The sequence below is a fragment of the Rhamphochromis longiceps genome, linkage group LG20 (assembly GCF_057381845.1).
Source record: "Rhamphochromis longiceps isolate RC_006_pf linkage group LG20, R_longiceps_female_GT1.1, whole genome shotgun sequence".
Lineage (NCBI taxonomy): Eukaryota > Metazoa > Chordata > Actinopteri > Cichliformes > Cichlidae > Rhamphochromis > Rhamphochromis longiceps.
The window spans coordinates 33979917-34000675 of NC_140576.1; the positions used below are offsets into that span (position 1 = coordinate 33979917).

The following is a 20759-nucleotide window of genomic DNA, read 5'->3' on the forward strand; positions in this document are numbered from 1 at the left end:
ATTCTCCTATCAGAGTGTTCTTGAGCTCTCCTTCTGCTCTCGCCACACTACCCCCCTCCCCCCAACCCACCCAACCACCCACCCACCACCACATTTCTGGACCGATCCCAGCTAAAGGGATTAATGGCCTTCTGAAGGAATATCACAGGATATAACAAAACCTACTACCAGAATGAATTCATTTCACAGCTGCCACATCGATGCAGTCCACCTTCAGCTGGGAGGAAATCAATCTGTATGATGCCAGTCACAGGGAAAAGGCACCTCTGTGTAGAGATTCTTTGCTTGTCTCGAGGTATTTACACATGTCAGAGCAGGGATGAAATAGCAGTGAGTGGCGGAAAAAGAAATGGCAGCTGCACAGACTCTATACTGCCATCATGTGGCGCAAGGTGGCACATTGAAAGTCTCAACTGCAAGCTGGCTCCACAGTTTAAATCAGCTTTAAAGGAAAAATTCACATTACCATTACGAAGGTGCAAACGTGTTGTTTCCACCACCGGGTTGCTTTACACAGTGACAGCATAAATAAACTAAGAAGAAGCTAAAATGAACGCGTTCTGTACCCAGTAAAAATGTTTACTTTGTCACAATCTTTAAATCTATCAGCTGATGAAGGCTGCGAGGGTCTGGGCTTTCCTCAACTATAGAGTGGAGCCTCCTTTCATAAAAGAGCCATTTGAGGTCATTCAGCCATCTGACCAGGTTGGCTCCTGAGCAGCATCAGAACAGAGAGATTACATCTCTTGGCTGGCTAAGGAACTCCTCAGTGTCTCCCCAGAAGAGCTGAGGAGGTGGCTGGGGTGAGGGAGGTCTGGGCATCTTTGCTCAAACTGCTGCCAAGACCAGGATAACTGACAGAAAATGGATAGATGCAGCTGTCAGCAAGTCACCCTGGTATTTGTAGGAGTGATACCTGCAGGGCCGTGCCTAATGTGGAGCACAGAATTTAATCCACTGCCTTTTTTTACTACTAACATCCATCCTCCACTTTCTTCCACTTATACAATTCAGGACACCCTTGATAGGCAGGGCTAACACAGAAAGACAATCCCTCTGAGTTTGAACCCAAAACCTTCTTACTGTGAGGCAGTGGTCTTAAACCACTGTGCCGTCCTGTGGCAGAGCTAGAAAATTTTACATGGGTGGGCAAAGGAGGGGCAAGAGGTCTAGGTAGGGTAGCGCATACCCCTTCAGTGAAGTATGTGAAAATCCCCTATATGCAAATTAAGTCAACAAAATATCCACAAAACTGTTTATTGTATCTTTTCTTCAAAGAAAACAGACAATTTTTTAGGTTTAGACAACTGGTATTTTAAAGCATTTTAAGGACATAAAAGTTGGGGTGCAGCTGGGGGGGAAGAGAGGCTCTACAGCAGTTGCCCCTTGCCCCCCGTGTAGATCCGCCCCTGGTGTATTGAATATTATCTTGAAGTCTGGGTTGCATGTGATTCACGCTGATCCTACTTAAAGTGCTTTCACATAGGGTCTGATGAGATGTTTCTCACTGTAACAATATCGCCTGGTCAGCAATGTTCCAGGGAAAATATACCTCGGGATGTTAATCACAAGTGAACAATGGCTGCAGATTGATTTACTTGAACAAAGCTCTGATGAGTCAGTGAAATCCACCCGACTATCAGCTGAGCACCGCTACAACGGGAAGGTACAACTCACGGAAATCTGACCTTTTGCACGTAGTTAACAAGCTCAGTGTTGCTAACCTGCTTCAGCTTGATTGACGGCCTTGAAACAGGATCCGAAACATTTCTCCAATTTACACGTGGACCCTAACAAATGCCTGTTGTCCGTAATTCTATTAATGATTATTCATCAGCCGACTCCCTTATCACCCACCAGGTCACTGGCAACCCACGATAACGGTTGAGTTTTATTTTGCAATGTTCAGAAACTATGAGATAAACATTCAAAACAAGTTTTTTCTTTAGCGTTAGTTTTTCTGTTTAATGCTTTTCCATTTGGTTGCTACATTCAAAACAAAATTTAACCCTAATTGTAGAAGGGCTGCCAAGAACTTAGTTTAAACATCATGCATTTATTAAACTTTAAAAATGCGCATTTTGACAGGGGATTCCTTTGAACTTACAAAATAACTGGAGAAAAATATTTTAAATAAGATTTTTTAGTTGTATGAAGTTGTCCGATAGGTTGGCTCAGAATAGCCGCTGTTTTTGACTGAAAAGTTCATTTCACAAGGTACAGTCCTTATCAACTAACACTTTGGTCACATCCCACCCAAAGTGGATCACCTGAGACTCTGATATCTACAGACAGGCAGATGAAGGCAACCATTAATAATCCTCCTACAGAATTATCTACGGAAACCTTTTACGTCTCATAAATACCTTTAGTTTTCCCCTCCAGTATGAACCAGTGGACCGAGTGCTTCGTTGTCACAAGAACAGGAAATCTTTCCTAACAATCTTTGATTTTAACAGTTAATTGGCCTTTTAAAATGGTCATTTGATCTTACTTATTTTAAAATGCTATAACAAACGGAACCACAAATACGCAATAAAAAAATAAATAAAAAAAATTGAATGTTAAATATACCTTTACAAAGCAGTGAGTGTCTTAGGTGTTTTTTACAACACCACTGTAAAACAGGTGTGTTGATTATTGGCAAGATGAAACCATCTTTTGTTTTTATTTATTTTGACTGTCTTGTTTTAATAACTGCAGAAATATATTGGCTTTGGGTGCGTGACATTACATTAGTGATTCAGATCACACTAGTACCATTTTAGGAATGAATTTAGATAGGGTTCCTATTTTGAAAATTGACCACTCCATTTCTATCTTTGACTTCCTGCTGCCCTCATTTGCTACATGTTACAGTCCGTGGGGCGTCTGGTGGAATTGCAAGCATCACGTTGGCTGGCTTTATCAGAGCTAACATGGCCAGTGTGGACCCAGTCCTTCAAACAATGACTCAAAGAAAAACAGCTTCCAATTTGAGATTTTTATTATTTGGAAAAATTAAGTCTCAAAAATTCAACTTACATTTGAATAACAACTGCACGCAAATTCAAACTGAGGTGTAATATATGGCATAATAATGCTTAACATCTGTCATAATGTTTTGCTTACGACGAGAACTCCAAAGCAGCAGCGAGGAATCCGTAATCATTAAAGTCGACAGGTTCAAGTAAGACATGTAATTACAGCTCGTTAGTCCTTTAAGTTAAAAGCAATTCAAAAGAGGGGAAAATAAAAAAAAGTTTAAAGAGAGGCTGAGCAATTATTTATCAACAGGAAACGTTCCATATCGAGCAAAGCGATATCAAAACTACAACAAACCGGCTGTGCATCGTTAAACTTAAATAGATACGGAAAATATTTAACAAGCACATTTTACAAAGCATTTTAACACTGATGAAAAAAAAGAAGCTGATGGCAAACAAAAAAGAAAAAAAAAACTGCACCAAAGAATCACAAGTTTTAAAATATTTAAGAAAAAGAAAAGGATGGCAACAAAAAGCACATTCTCACAATTAACACTATAAAAACCAAACTGGATTTTCAATAAACAGATTTGGCCAAATTCACTCGATTACTTCAAATTAAAAAAAGCACGTATTCAAGTTGTGTGTTTTTGAGATTTCTTCCAGTTATACAGAAGGTAACAAGATGTATCTTAATCCACTTGTCTACAACCAGAATCTACGCTAAGCGACGTCACTGTGCGACACTGAAGAAAATGTTAAATATAGGAAGCGGTGAGGATAATTCAGGCTTTCAGAGACTCTGAAACTGCAGGCAAACCTCATAGCAAGAGGTGGGAAACTACACAGCACACCCATCAAGTACACTTTCTGTGAACTACAGTATGCAAAGACTATGTACAACATCGAGGCTGCAGCCCGTCGGCATTTAAAAGTTAGTTGGCTCAGTTACAGTTCATAAATATTTGAACTTCAAAGACTAGCAACTACATTTCCTAAAATAAACTACCTAATCCAAATTCCTGTTTTTTTGTGGAAAGAAAAAAAAATTACATACATTTTTAACCCTTTCAAAAACTACTTTACACCACATGTCCAGTGTGTGCCTTCTCACCCACCTTGCTGACTTTCTCATCATGCTGGGACATGTTTGGATACACATCACATTACCAGGAGTATATTTGTCGTTAAGAGGTGGCACTACATTAGAGGAAAAGTCAAGGTGCATACAAGTTTATCTGTTGGACACCGCACAGTCGTTGGGTTGGATTGTGGAACAAGATCAACAAAGAGGCTGTTGGTCTGTGCACGCCTGAGAGGACGCATGCAGAGAAATCTTGGTGCAATCGAGAAATCTGATACTCAAATCAAGGCTGGGTTGTGATACCGACAAGTACCACTTCTCATCCTTTCACACATAAGTATCCAGGTCTTCCAGCTTGCATTTCTGGAGTTTGTTGGAGTTTCTCAGTCTCTGGTGTATGTGTGTGCGTTTTGCTTTTCTCAGTGTTTTTTTCAGGTGCTGCGTGCGCTTGTCCATTTGGTGTTGTGATGGTTGTGGCTCTGTATTTATATGCCCGAGTGTCTGCCTCTAGATGTGCGTTATTCTGTGTGTACCAGTGTATCTGAAACTGCACCTACTGCGCCGTGATGTGAGACAGACTATAGGAAAGCACTTGGGTTTGCTCGTGGATCCTTCTGGTTTCTGTAGCGCACAGCAAGCCACACTCCCAGGATCTGTTAACAGAGGATTTACATGTAAGAGAACAGCATTAAAAAGGCCCTTAGACCACAACTCACCACAAATGTGCTCATCATGTAACACAAAAAGGAAGGACAACAGTGAAGTGAAAATACTGGACAAACTTGAACAAACTGATAGCATCATTTGCAACCAGTCTGTGCAGGAGGGAGCAAATGTGTAGCAATCACGAGTCATTTTTATTTAAAAGAAAGAAAAAAAAAAAAAAAAAAAAGTGAAGCTGTCTGTGAAACAGTCACAGCTTTTAATCTGTTAGTAGGGCAGCTGTGGCTCAGGTGGTAGAGCAAATAATCAGGAGGTCAGCGGTTCGATCCCCACCCCCCCCAAGTCCATCCTTGGGCAGGACACTGACACCTGAATTTCCCCTCATTCATTTACAGAGTACTTAGGCATGCAGGGTGTATGAATGTGTGCTTAGCACCGGCAAATTCTTCCCTTTAGTGTTACTGATACTTTGTGGGTTTTTATTAATGTGTGCCTCTGATCACAGATAGCCAGTAAGGATGCCAAGTATGGAGCAGCCACAGCAGGAGAAAGACAGGTTAGAGAAGATTCATGGATGTAGTGAAGGAGGACACGCACAAGATCGATGAAGAAGATGTGAGGAATAAGGCGAGACGAAGGCAGAAAAAAGTTGAAGTCTGACTCATTATGGTTTAGGCATTAAAATGACTTAAGGTTACACAATAAAACTACTCAGTTAACTTTCAAACACAGTGGTTGCTACTTTGTCCAAGGCTGTATTTATTGGTTTGCCACAATGACACGTCTCCCTGAAGAGTCTCATGAACATTCATGCTGCTCACTCTAATTACACTTATTACCACACATTACTTAAAAACAGTCATGAAACACGACTATTTCATGGTTTGGCATGAGAGCCATCTGGTAAACCTTCAGCACAGTCCAATAGAGTGGAGACTGCATAAAATGAATTTCAAAGACTGCATATTTAGATTTGGTCAGGACATTGGTAACAACTCCAACACTGTATAAATCATCTTTATTCCAACAGAGCCCAAAAATGTTCCGTTTTCCTTAGAACACCAACGAAATGAGAAAATAACAGTTCTGAAAGTAGGTCTTTAGAGCAGAATATCAGAATTTTACAATATGAAAATATATATGTGTTATATTATATGTGTGTGTCATCATGAAACAGCACATGGAATATGTGCTTAGACTGTTCATTAGTGAAAAATGAATTACACAGAAAAAAAGCACATTCACCCACTACTTTTAGATACACCTGTTCATTAACCCAATCATCTAATCAGCCAATCACATGACAGTAAGTCAATACATTTAGACACATAGGTGTTGTCAAGCCAACCTGATGAAGTCCATTTAAAGGATCAGATACAAACCTCAGTGAAGCTGAAAAAGAGCCCGACGCCTCCGAGGATCTTCAGAGCCTCTGTGGCATGATCCAGCATCTTCGTTCCACAGGGCACACATCTACCTTCCGTTGTGCATGGCTAGAGTGAAAGAGAAAGGCGTTCTGTCTTTTTGCACTATGACTCAACGGGTTGTCAGCTAAGCCAGTATTAGCTACCAAAATCTATTCTGAGAATAACAGTAAGTGCCCTACTTTTTCCTAAAGGAAATGCTTATGTGATTTTTGCTTGAGGCTCATTGTGTAACTGGAAATACAGAAAAAAAATCATTGATAGAGTGGGTAAAAAACAGAAATAAAATGGGGTTTATTTAGGCAACAACTGAAATATGCACCTAAACCTTTCTAGTGGGTTTTTCCATGACTGTGTTTTTCTTTAGTTAATGAAAAAAATGTGATATTTGAGGCTTACAGCACGACAGCTCCCCAAGTCCTGGTTAAACTGCTGCAGTTTGCCAGTGGTGTTGAAGAGCCCACAGCAGTTGAGTTGGGTCTCCAAGTCTTCCTTGGTCTTATTTTCCATGATTCCCCACGCAGAGTTCAGAAGTGTCTCCTGGAAAATGTAAACATGACAAATAAAAGCCAAAGGCATTAAATCATATACATTTCATATGAATTCAGAAATGCAGATTTTGAAATAGACATTATGTTGGCTCACCTGCTGCCCACGGTTCATTGCCAAGCAGGAACATGAAATTCCAAATTGGAAGAGGAAGACAATGAAGAGAATGACCATGTACTGAGAAGCAGGGGTCAAAGAAACAACGGCAGCAACTCCACATTTCAAACAACAAAGAATAATCATCTGTGAACTGGGAGGGATTTCGGCCCTGATTTCTTAAACTGTATGTAAAAGATGGATGTAGCCACTGTGACGTCATCCAGCGGTTTTTAAGATCCTGTTTTTGAAGCGGAGTATTTTTCCCATCTGCATCCTAGCTATGCGAAACCGGATCAGAGCATAGGATGGACATGACTGAGAAACATGGGTACACTGCATGCTCTTATGGCAGTGATTTGTTAATTACACTGTAGCTCTGTTCCAACTTCAGAAATTGTACTTCATGTTGAATCAAACAAGACTTGGAACTGAAGCTCAAAGCCGAGCCCGAAAAAAAGCTGATCAGATTAAAAAGATCAGGGAAGTGTAGGGCCGTTTTCCCATAGAGTTTTATAAAACCATGCTGCCCATTAAGGCACTTCAGCACTGGCTTTACATTCCAGGCTTAGTTCTCCAAACTATCTTGCTGCCCAGATATGAGCTTGTCCACTGTTGGGAAGTTTGAAAGGAAGCTCCTCGACACACAGGTGAGGTAAAGATAAACTGTTACTAACAGGTTGTTTTACCTGAAGGCAGAAGAATTTGGACCAATAATTTGGGGGCTGTAATTCAAAATGATGTTTCTTTATGCACAATCACTCCAGATCTGACACAACGAATAGTGGCATTAATGTGCCACTCCAGGCTTAAAAAGACTGCCTTTATAACCCAGTAGCAAATATTTAGTTTTGTTTAACAGAGTCTAAGAGACGATCATTTGCCACTTTCCGTGTGTAGTTTTGTTTTTTAAAATTCTGCTGCTTCTGCTTTATTAATGCCAATACCAACAATTTCTTTTATTCTCTCAACTTCAGGCAGAAGAATGAGTCACAGTAAACCTACATAAAGGCCCACTTATGCAGGAATAATAATTCTGTTGTACACTGTGATGCTGCCAGAAACTTAAACTAACAAACATTTTTGGTGATACAACCCAGCACCTACATAAACTACATCCTGTGTTAGGTCTGACGGGCACCGCAAACCTTGAGACAGTTCAAAAGTATGGAAGAAGACTGGATGGGACTTAGGAAGGACAAACATTTAAACCAAAAGATAAGTAATTTTTCCCAAATAACCCAGATCTACTGCGAACTTGTGCATCAACAAAGCTATAAAGGATACAAAGAAAAGCATGACTTGGTGGTGGTGCATGGCTCCGATCAGTCCTACAACAGCGATGAGCAGCAGGAAGACGCCCACTGCAATGACCCCTCCGATAATGTGGATGCTGGACACCAGGCCGTAGCCCTTCCCCCATGCCGCGACTCCGATCAGCAGCAGCCCAACCAGCTGAAGGGAGCAAAGGGAAAGAGGTTAACCACGGTCAGCTGAGGCAGAGTGCATCAGATGGATCACAGCTTATCACGAGGTAACAGCACTGTGGTTTGATTACTACAAACACAGCTCAGTCTGTAGAGAAGAGTTCAGCTTTGGAGTTCAAGTGTGAGAAAGAGGCCGACTAAAAAACAAGTTTAGTGTTAAATACCTCACACAGCTTGAGGACATGAAGCTGCTGGTCCAGGACAGTGTTTTATGTATTTAAAAATGTATTTTTAAATCATCTGTAACCAATTCCAAACACAGTTATATTTTAGAGCATTTTTTATTATTCTTTCACTTCAAAATTGCTGAAATGAAAAACAAAACCATCTACCGTAAATGTCGGGCTATAAGCCGCTACTTTTTGCACAAGCTTTGAACCCTGCGGCTTTTAGTCAGGTGCGGCTTTTCTATGGATTGTCCGTGATTTTTGTCATATCGTAAGACGATTTGTTTTGTGTGTTCCGCTGTTGTACGGCACTACGTTGCCTGGCGGAAGGATCGGGGTTCAAGAGTGGTATGTTAGTCACATGTCCGTCCGCCAGGCAACGTAGTGCCGTACGAAGTAGCGCGAAAAACAAACTTCAAAGTAGCGCTACGCATTCAGCGGGAGGCGTGGATGATGAGCGGCGATAAACTTGCAAGTTATGCCCAAAAAGCAAGTTATGCCCAACTCCACCGGTGGATTCTGACAGCGTGGAAAAGTGTGAAAACATCCACGATCACCAACGGATTTTGAAGGGCTGGACTGCTGCATGATGGAGAGGAGGACACCGCCACGGCCCTTCTGAGGGTGTTCGACTCTGACACTGACAATGAGGATTTCTTTGGTTTTGAAAGTGACAACGAAGGAGAGAAGAAGAGTGGATGACGAAGCCATCATGAGCCTGTTTGTATCCGACACTGGAGAAGAGGACTTTGGTGGTTTTAGTGCGTAGGAAGAAGAGAAAGATGGTGGTGAATGACTGACTTTTCTTCTTGTTAAAGCTGTGTCACTGCACCTGAGCCTAAAAGGTAGGCCGAATCTATTGTTCTGGTGTGCTGTAGGCTACTGTTATGTACTACATGTGCAAATATGTACCCATAACTTGTTTTTCAAAATATTAATAAAAGTGATGTCTCCAAACAGCCATCTCTTTCCTGACAATTCCCTTTGTGCATATTCTCTTACATATGATAAGTCAACATTGAAACACCTGCGGCTTTTGGTCAGGTGCGGCTAATGTATGTACAAAACAGGATTTTCCCCTGATTTTAGCTTGTGCGGCTAATATTTAGGTGCGCTTTGTAGTCCGGGAAATACGGTATTTAAATTGAGCACAAGCTGGTCTGGTAAACAAATGTCTTCAAGGTTGAGCTGATATGTTTGTCGACTCTGACCCTATTGACTGATCTCTGCTTGGTCACATCAATTTTGTGACGGCGCATGAACTGCATGTCAAAGAGTTGAAAGACACGAAATCACTACATGACAAAAATCTGACTTCTGTATTTGTGGAACAAACAGGGAAATTAAAACATCAAAAACTGAAGTCAACACTTCAACCTGCTCTTTCAGTTCAAAATACAAAAATATTGACTTACAATCATATGAGCTTTACGAAACTAGCAAAAACTCACCACTAAAATGTTGCATGAGTGATATTTTGGCAAAGAATAAACTACAAATTAAATATAAAAAAATAGGGATGCTCAGATCTGATATTTGGATGGGAGGCACGTCCAACGCGAACTCAAAAAGCTGGACTGAACATCCGTGTTGATCCATTTAGCCACACAACAGTGGGAAATACAAGTAGAGCTAATATAACATGAAGGAAGATAACTGCAGTCTGCAGGCATTTCACATTGTGACACAAACTGATATTCTTCACATGTTGCAAAACTTTATATAACTGAAAACTGTGGTCAAAGGTCGATGCTTTGGCCTTCCCCTCTCACGTTTACTTTTGCTCGTTACATAATGTCTTTCTGGTTTAATGCAAGTTAGCAACACTTGCTGGAAAGCTTTTATTGCACTTACAGTAACAAAACATTGTTGTCAACTCAATATTTCACTGCTGCCTCTATTCAGCTCTAGACATGAAGCGTGTACGTGTGTGTGAGTGAGGAGACTAAAATGCAGATAATGCCTGAATACACTTTTTTCTACTGTATTCTATAAATAATCAGTTGCTTAAAGTTGTTGAAGGCATCATTTATTCTTCATCTCGACATTTCCCCAGTTGGGAATGGGTCGTTGTCAGGTGACCGAGTATAACCATGATCAAGCTGCATATTTTTTCCCCTCTCCTTCTTGGGTTTCTTGAAAGGCGCTATACAAATCTATATTATTATTATTATTATTATAATAATAATAATCTAGTTAAAGCAATGATTCACTGTTTAAATCTATAAATTAAACTTTTTTGTACTCCCCCCCCCCAATTAATGTGTTAATGTTTACTTCCTCTCTCTACTTACATCCATTTCAGAAGTAAATCATAATCACAGATCCTTTTGAAATTCTACACCATAACCTGACATGCACCTCAATAGAAACCCAAGTTCAAGTCGATCGACGCAGCTTGGGACTATTTTGATTGATCTGTTCAGTTCCATCGAGTCCATCATCTATGCATTTCTGGCTTTTTCCCCCCACAGGTATTGAATAATCATCGCCTCGATACAAGGATGTTAGCAAATTCCTGGATGGAGACTGCAGAATACATCGCAACATGGAAATGTACCAAGAATGAAGAAAAACGGACAACCGTATCATTTTGTTTCTACTGTGGCTGCCATCACATATAAAAACGTCATAAATGATACCAATGGCCACTTACATAGGTTATGATATAGGTTCTACAAAGATTCAGTGCAGACGTTTAAATAAGCATCGCAGGTATCAAAGTGTTCGTGTATTCAGCTCGCTGACGTCTGTTCCGATTCGATCCTGATTTAAAAACAAAAAAAATCTCAAACTCGTGACAGATGCGGTGACTCAGCCATCAACAGGACTGGCGGCATCACGTTCCTTTCTGACTGGGCAGGTCGTGTCACAAGTATTTCACTGGGCACCGAGTCGACAGGGACAGCGAGGTCTCTGTCCTGGTGTGTCAGTAACAGCTATGCAAACACCAGCTTTACTCCTGTTTTCACCAATGGCACACAGCACAGACGTTCGAGAGTTCAAAAGTTTATTTAGCCTTTTTTTCTTTTGCTTGCTTTCTTGACTAGTTTATTGTTAGCTTCATTTATTTTTACACCTGGTAACCTCATTTTTTTTCCCCATTTTTAAAGTAACCTCTGCTTGCTGTCATTGGGCAAGGGGGAAGGGTACACCACAGGCAGACAAACACATTCACACTTACTACGTATCCTAACCTTAAAAACATGCCTTTGGACGATGGGAGGAGCCAGATTACCAGGCGCAAACCGACACAGCGAGAAGAAACTCCAAAACGACAGGTACCCGCTCGATTCAAACTAGGACCTTCTTACTCTGCAGCAACCATTTCAACCACTGAAACTACCTAAAAATACTTTGGGTTACTTTCACTCATCATATTTGGTCAGAGAGACTTAATAAAAGGCAGAAGCTACTTCAAAGAAGGACAGCATTACGAAGCAGAGCAGGGCTACAGGTATTGATTATTTTAGTAATAAACTATTCTATCAACTACTCCTCCAAGTAATGGGATAACAAATATTTTGGCTTTACTGTAGATTTTCACTGTTTCACATCAAACAGGTGGCCAGATGAAGAACTCATGGCCACCTTTTCTCAGCAGTAGTTTTAATGGTGGTTAAAGGAAGAAGCTGAGTTCTCTGTCTTGGTAATGGCTCCACCTCTTTGCTGTGTGTAGACAGACTCTAGCATCACGTTAAACTATGACTTCATCGGCTTAATTGCTGCTGTTGTGTTATCAGCCCTTTTTGTTAAGAAAACTGAGGGCTGCTTGGGCTTAATGTTGTAATACAATATTATCATGTGTTCTCCTGAACCTGCCCACGCTCAGATGGTGAATTCTAAGAAATCGTGCATTAAACAAAGCATCGAAGCAAAAATTTGCATTTTATTTTTACTCATAGGGAGAGACCCTGCAGCAGGTCTCTCCTTATGAGGCAAAATTAGTCTACTGCAAATACATTTGCTGATCAACTTAATTTTCTTAAAATATTTGATCCATTTTCATTATTTCACTTTACCAATAAATAACAATTCAGTAAATTTATATTTGTTGATGCATATTTTGTCACATGAATTACAAAGTAGGAAATCCATTTAGGCTGAGCTTGATGTTTTCTTGTACATAAAGGATGATTTAAATTCGCCTCCTCACAGTGAGGAAGACAGATTATTAAATTTAACACTGGAATCAATTCAGTACTCCATATTAGCAGACACCCAAAGCCGAGACATCAAACTGAAACTGGAAACTGCTGGATTGGTACATCCCTATTGATTACACAGAGTGTGACTGGAACAACAGAAACAACATCCTGCTGGCAATTCTAATGGCAAAAGAGCCAAACGGGACAGGCAAAAAAAGAAAAAAAAAAAAAAGAAACAACATCCTGCTTAAACCTACCGAGTTTTTGTACTGTTACAGTACTGTGCAAAAGTCTTGAACCAATTTTGCTAGTAAAATGGGATTTAGGTTCAGAGATTCATTGAAGCATGTGCAAACATACATTTAAAATGAAGCAATAAAACTAACAGTCTGTGCTCTGTCCATATTTGCTATGACCACCTTTATTCTTCAGCACAGATCTTAAGCAAGCTTAATGTAATTTGTTTAAGTAATCTTCAGGAAAGGTTCTCCAGGATTCTTAAAGGGCACTGAAAACTTTTGTTTGGATGTTGGCTGGCTTTCGTCATGTTCTGTGCCAAGATGATCCCACACTGCTTCAGTAATGTTTAGGTCTTGGCTCTGGCGAGACCAATCATTGGCAGCATGTCTGGGACCATTGTTATGATGAAGAAGTTTTTGCCAGACTCTTTCCAGACAGTACTGCATCGTGGATCAAACTTTGTACTTTTAAGAGTGTTGATGAGATCTCCTACACCACACCACTGACTGACATGCAGCTCTTAACCATGACAGACCCTCCATCGTGTTTTCCGCATGGTGTAGGAGCTCACAGTTGTACCCCTTGATGATATTCAGCAAACAGTAGATTTTTTTTGTTTCTAAAGAAAATTGATTTTTAAATACTTATTATATGCTGCAGTGTCCTCCACTTGCCCACTTTCCTCAAGAATTTCCTTAAGGAGACACTGCACACCATACTGAGACATGCCAAGTTTTAGGCTCTCTGGGAATCACGTTATTTTTGTAAAAATACTAAAATGCTTTGTGCCTCTAACACCATGGAACATTTGGCATTTACTAGCAGAATGAGTGCTTAAAGAGGCACTTTTTTTTGTCTGTTATGTGTAGACGACATAGACTCTTCCTTTCAGGTTTATGCTTTAATAAATCATAGGTTTGTGTTAAGTGGCTAAACAGACACCACTGTATAGTAATCAGAAAGGGAATTAACATAGCGTATTATGCAAACAAAGCAAATTTCAGCCTGACAACGACCAGTCAAATCTTATCTTTCTTCACATTTATAGTCTTTGAATGTAAGAAATGTAGCATTTTCTCAGAAGTGGTGATCTGGACTTTGTCAATGAAGGAAGTATGCGTTTGCAGATTTTCTGATAAGAGTTTATGCTAGCTGAACTGAAGACAACATGTTGACCATCACCACTCACATGACTGACACAAAGGACAAAGGCAGACGCGCGAGCTGATTATATTCTCTTAGCACACACCCAGGTGACCGACAGCAGAGCTCATGAAACCATATCAAGCCGAAACGTATTAGTTTCACATTTTAGGTCAGCTGGCCTCGCAGGTAACGGGATCTTTCATACGCATAATGGCGATAGCTAACAAGCTAGCCGCTACTTCTACTCAGCTAACCTACGCTACATTACATTACCACTGTGCTATGGTAATATCAGAATATTTTACATACCAATAACCATCTGTAGAATGAACAAAGAGGCATGCCAAATAAAAAGTTAAAACAGGTCAGTACATTTCTTCGCCAGTGTTTCGCTTCTTCATTCACAAGCTAGTTAGCTACAAGCTAATGTAACCAGCAGAGACTTAGCATCCGTGTTACATACTCACCATGTAAACCACATTCAGGGAGCACAGGGCGTTTTTGGAACAGGTGAACCCGCCGCACACCATCTTCGAAACACTTCCTCCAGCTAAGCGAAAAAATACAAACAACCTGAACTAATATCCCTGCTCGCTCGCTCTGAGAAACAGCTGCGCTGATTACTGGAAGCAAACAGCACCGAGGGCGGATGACGATGGTGCATGACGTCAGGGCAACGACTCACGTCATCGTGTAAAGTTCAATAACCATTTTTTTTGCTTCCTCCTAAACGCCAAATACATGCATGGGGTTAACTGCTGACTCTAAACTGACCACAAGCGTGAGTGTGAATGGTTTCCTGACCAGGGTGACCACTGACCCGGTGATTCCCCCCACCCCACGAACTGAATAAGCAGATTGGACTTTATTTGTAATCCTGTCAGGGAATTTTTTTTTATAATAGTATGCTTCTGTTAAAGGTAAATAAATGAAAACATTTCACAGTATACTGAAGCTCTGACAAGAAAATACAAAAAAAAAGAAAAAGAAAGAAAATGTCAACTTTTATGTACCATACTGATAGAAATGTAAATATACATCACCTGCAAAATGTTGCTGGTGATTCATTTTTTTCCCTAGAATGCAGTTACAGTAACTCAGTGTTTTTCAGAGATCAATATCTCTGAAAAATACTTTATCAGGAGTGTCAGGAAAAACATTTGTTACTGCATGTGTGTGTGTATATATATATATATATATATATATATATATCTATATATATATATATATATATATATATATATATATATATATATATATATATATATATATATATATATATATATATATAAACACCCAGCACGCCCCTGCGGGCGGTTTATCCTTCAAGCTCGGGTCCTCTACCAGAGGCCTGGGAGCTTGAGGGTCCTGCGCAGTATCTTAGCTGTTCCCAGGACTGCGCTCTTCTGGACAGAGATCTCCGATGTTGTTCCCGGGATCTGCTGGAGCCACTCGCCTAGCTTGGGAGTCACCGCACCTAGTGCTCCGATTACCACGGGGACCACCGTTACCTTCACCCTCCACATCCTCTCGAGCTCTTCTCTGAGCCCTTGGTATTTCTCCAGCTTCTCGTGTTCCTTCTTCCTGATATTGCTGTCATTCGGAACCGCTACATCGATCACTACGGCCGTCTTCTTCTGTTTGTCTACCACCACTATGTCCGGTTGGTTAGCCACCACCATTTTGTCCGTCTGTATCTGGAAGTCCCACAGGATCTTAGCTCGGTCATTCTCCACCACCCTTGGGGGCATCTCCCATTTTGACCTCGGGACTTCCAGGTTATACTCGGCACAGATGTTCCTGTACACTATGCCGGCCACTTGGTTATGGCGTTCCATGTATGCCTTGCCTGCTAGCATCTTGCACCCTGCTGTTATGTGCTGGATTGTCTCTGGGGCATCTTTACACAGCCTGCACCTGGGGTCTTGCCTGGTGTGATAGACCCCAGCCTCTATGGATCTTGTGCTCAGAGCTTGTTCTTGTGCTGCCATGATTAGTGCCTCTGTGCTGTCTTTCAGTCCAGCTTTGTCCAGCCACTGGTAGGATTTCTGGATATCAGCCACCCCCTCTATCTGCCGGTGGTACATACCGTGCAGGGGCCTGTCCTTCCATGATGGTTCCTCGTCATATATATATATATATATATATATATATATATATATATATATATATATATATATATATATATATATATATATATATATATATATATATATATATATATATATATATATATATATATATATATATATATATATATATATATATATATATATATATATATGTTAGTGTCGGTATATATATATATATATGAAAGCAGCTGGATAGCATAGTGGTTAAACTACACGCCTTTGGAACAGAGGATCGCAAGTTCGATTCCTGCCTGGGGCGTCTGTATCCAGTAAGGGTCCTAAGGCTCACCCCCACCCGAGATTGGGTACATAGCCCCAAGTGCGATAGGAGAAGGATCGTTGAGTGCGAGAGGAACTGACCTGAAAAATAGGATCATGGCCAACCTGGATCCCCCGTAGCCGGTTACCAAGATTACGTGAAGTACCCTCAGAAGGTCTGCTAGATGATGTTAATGCAGCACTACGGGCAATACCTACAACCACGATTACCGACACTAACAAGCTGATCTACAATACGGCAGCAGTGATCAGTGAGATGCTTGGCTACAAGTTGAACAGCCACAAGGGGCAGTACCCTCCATGGAGAAGGAGGCTAGAGGGCAAGATCAAAGTAGCACGGAGGGAGGTTAGCCAACTAACAGAGTTGCAGAAAGGTGCGACAAATAAGGTGCCTAAGAAATACAGCAAGCTGTCCATACCTGAGGCCTTGGAAACTGCCAAGCAAAGACTCACAGCCTTGGCCAGCCGCTTGAGGAGGTACACCAGAGAGATAGAAGGCAGGAGAATAAACCAGCTGTTCTCCACAGAACCAGCAAAGGTGTACTCTCAGTGGCAAGGGAACAATAAGAGAACAGCACCACATATATATATATATATGTATGTATGTATATATATATGTATATAGTTATTTTTAAAAGGAAACAAAGCAAATACAAAAAGAAAATGTATAGAAAAGGATAGAAAAGGTTTTATCAGCCCCCAGTGTGTGATCTCTGTAGTGATGGCGGGACACTTGTTGTAACAGAGAGATTACAAAACAGGCTTGTTAATACATCAGGGATGTATGTGTGTGATACCATATGACAAAGGGAAACACAGATATGTTCAGTTCCGCTGGATAAGCCTGCCTGACTAAAAAAATAAAAATAAAATCCCCCACAGTGTTTAAAAGCCACAGTTTAAAGCAGTAGGTCACAACCCTTTGGTGCGTGTGATGCTTTTGAATGGAGAAACAGTGCTGTTGTGACCTCACGTCACTGACCTTAATGTAGATGGGTAACTTTTCCCTCAGAGACAGCTTCATTTTTAGGCGCCTCAGGAGGTTGATGCATTCAGCAGATCAAAAACAGTGTGAGAAAAGTCATTAATTATTTTTATTATTAATACACCTCCAACAGCTGACATTAGCTGATGTAAGTACGATCAGACTAATAGGAATCATCAATTAACATCATGACACTGATTTTGAGCTTGTAAACTAAGCTATAGCAATTCTTTTTTCTCCTTGACAACATTATACAGGTACATGTAGGCATATATAGATGAATGGATAACACAGCTATTGGTGTCACAAGCCAGTGTACTCCTAGTGCATCTCTCAAGCTAGGTTAAGTTGGGAGGAGGGGCATTTGGTGTAAAATATTTTCTAATTTTCAAATATGTGAAAAGAGTTCACATCAGATGGGTCAAGCCTGGGTTAACAGCAACCACCACTGCTGGTGTTGACTGGAGCAACTGGAGCGGCCTGCTTCAAATCCACCTCCATCGTCCCAATACCCATCAGTAACTAATTACTGATTACTTCCCCAAAAAGTAATCCTGTTACTTTACTGATTATTTATTTTCAAAAGTAATTAATTACTTAGTTACTTAGTTACTTTTTAAAAACACGATTTACAACCTGAATAGGTGATAAAGCAGTACATCTTTCAGCCCAATTTTACTTTTTCTGCATAATCTATCATACAAAATGTAATCAAATGGAAAAGTCTATTTTTAAAACTTGTTTTATTAGTTTTAATCTTTTACTTTATGTATCAAGCAAAAATTTAATTATATGCAACATTCTCTGACTGGAAGAAATTTGTTTAACATTTAAACCTATTTTCTGCACATTCCAGCACATAAAATAAAATAGTTTTTGTGTTTACGTCTTTCAAATAAATGTAAGTGAAACACAGCAGAAAATAAACAAAATCAAAGACTCAGCGGTCCTGTTGCTCTGTTTTCACCTGTATAGCAGGCGGATGTTTGCCCTGGTGCAGGTGTGCCGCAGCGGTCAGTGGAAGAATCCGCGAGTTTGTCTGTGAATTTCCCATTCCGTGGTTATTGTACTCGGTGCTTGCTCGGAAGTTAAGGGGGGTTTTTTTCGCTGTAAAAAGAAGTTTTCTTCCCACGCAGTGAACAGCGGACAGTAATGTTTTTGTCACTTTTTACGGAATCAAACTCAAAGTAAGGTCAGTACTGTCACGCTTTAAACGCTGCACGCTCATACTCTCTCCCGCACTCGATATATTATCCATTGTTGATCTGCACACAGCTGTTGCCACGAACGTCGCACTCGCTTACGTCATTGTCATGAGACACTCTCGCAAAAAAATCACGGTTTTAGTAACGCAGTAACGCAGTAACGCAGCGTGCTCACGGGAAAGTAACAGTAATCTAATTACCGTTTTTGCAATAGTAATCCCTTTACTCGTTAATTGAAAAAAGTAATCGGACTACAGATTACTGCCCATCTCTGGCCCTCACTCCCATCATCACAAAGTGCTTAGAGCACACTTCAAATCCTGTCTCCCCCCCACTCTGGACCCCCACCAATTCGCATACTGTCAGGACAGGAGCGCAGAGGATGCAGTCTCCATCGCACTGCACTCTGTCCTCTCACACCTGGACAACAACAACCCCTCACCAGAATGCTGTTTATAGACTTCAGTTTAGCGTTCAATGCAATCCACCCCTCACAACTCATCAGGAAACTGACAGACCTGGGCATCAGTTCCCTCATGTGCAAATGGTTACTGGACTTCCTGACCAACTGCCCCGAAACATGTCCGGCTGGATAACCGCTGCTCATCTACAATCACAATGAACACCGGTGTACCACAAGGCTGTGTGATGAGCCCTTTCCTTTACTCCCTCTTCACCCACGACTGCAGACCTGCCAATGGTTCCAACACCATCATTAAGTTTGCAGATGACACCACGGTGATTGGCCTCATCAGTGACAACGATGAGGCCGCCTACAGGGAGGAGGTAGATCGTCTGGCTGAGTGGTGCGACACAAACAACCTGCTGATTAACACTGAGAAGACCAAGGAGCTCATTGTGGACTACAGGAGGAATGCTGACCCACATCCACCCATCTACATTAAAGGGACGGCTGTGGAGCGTGTGAGCAGCTTCAAGTTCCTGGGAGTCCACATCTCCGAGGATCTCATCTGCACGACCAACTGCTCCAAGCGGGTCAAGAAGGCTCACCAGCGCCTCTTCCTCTTGAGGACTCTGAGGAAGAACCACCTGTCCTCAGACATCCTGGTGAACTTCTATTGCTGCACCATCGAGAGCATCCTGACCAACTGTATAACAGTTTGGTACGGGAACTGCTCTGCCTCGGACCGGAAGGCGTTGCAGAGAGTTGTGAAAACTGCCCAGCGCATCGCCGAAGCACCACTTCCTGCCATAAAGGACATCTACAGGAAGCGGTGAAAAGGGCTGGGAAAATCATCAAAGACCCCAGTCACCCATCACATGGACTCTTCACCCTCCTGCCCTCTGGGAGGCGCTACAGGAGCCTCCAGACTAAGACCACCAGGTACCGGAACAGCTTCTTCCCCACAGCTGTCAGACTCCTGAACTCTGCCTCCTGACATCTGACCCACATTAAACACATGGACAGGACATACACACACCCACAATGGACAAAAACAAATAATGGACAACTGTACCCTCATACACACAATAATAACATGGACTGAACCACCAATCACAACCACTAGCACTTTATATAGCCTCTTTAGAAATTATCCACATATTTCACTTATCTTACCTGCACTACTGTATAATTCTGTATAAATAATCATTCTGTACAATACGATAATTTTAATTCTACAACTGTTTATAACTTGCATAGTTCACATTTCTGTATAGTTTTTCATATTTATATCCTGTTCATGGCCTCTACATAGCTTGTACACCACTACAGCCTGCACATACTTATAGTTATAGCATATAATGTACACGGTACCTTCATACCGTGTACATTATAACATACCCATAATAGACCCATATTTTGTACCCTCATACCTACAACAGACCCATTTCTGTCTATATTATTGCTAATATATATTGTAATATATCTATATCATGGCTAAAGCACTTCTGGATGGATGCAAACTGCATTTCGTTCCCTTGTACCTGTGACATGACAATAAAGTTGAATTCTATTCTATTCTATTCTATTCTATTCTATTCTAGCAAGACACAGGTAGAAACTATGCTACTGAAGCCAGAGGAGGGTGAGGAGGAGAGAGGGAAGGTGTATTCAGAAGCAAAGAGAGAAGGAAAGGTAGGCATGTGGGTCTGAGAGTAGGGTTTTAAATGTCCGTACTGCAACAGAAAAGGGAACATATGTATGTGTTGCCTGCACAGGAGATCA

The 20759-nt window shown here is 41.1% G+C and overlaps 1 protein-coding gene across 1 annotated transcript; it reads right to left on the reverse strand.

The window, feature by feature from the left end:
• Nucleotides 1–2968: 2968 nt before the first annotated feature.
• On the reverse strand, nt 2969–14627 carry tspan31 (tetraspanin 31). The gene is made up of 6 exons (XM_085393576.1): nt 14438–14627; nt 8070–8237; nt 6783–6863; nt 6537–6677; nt 6096–6206; nt 2969–4703 (listed from the first exon to the last, which is right to left on the reverse strand). The coding sequence occupies exons 1-6, from the start codon at nt 14498–14500 to the stop codon at nt 4629–4631; spliced, it is 639 nt and encodes a 212-aa protein (XP_085249702.1). The 5' UTR covers nt 14501–14627; the 3' UTR covers nt 2969–4628.
• Between the last annotated feature and the right edge of the window lie 6132 nt (nt 14628–20759).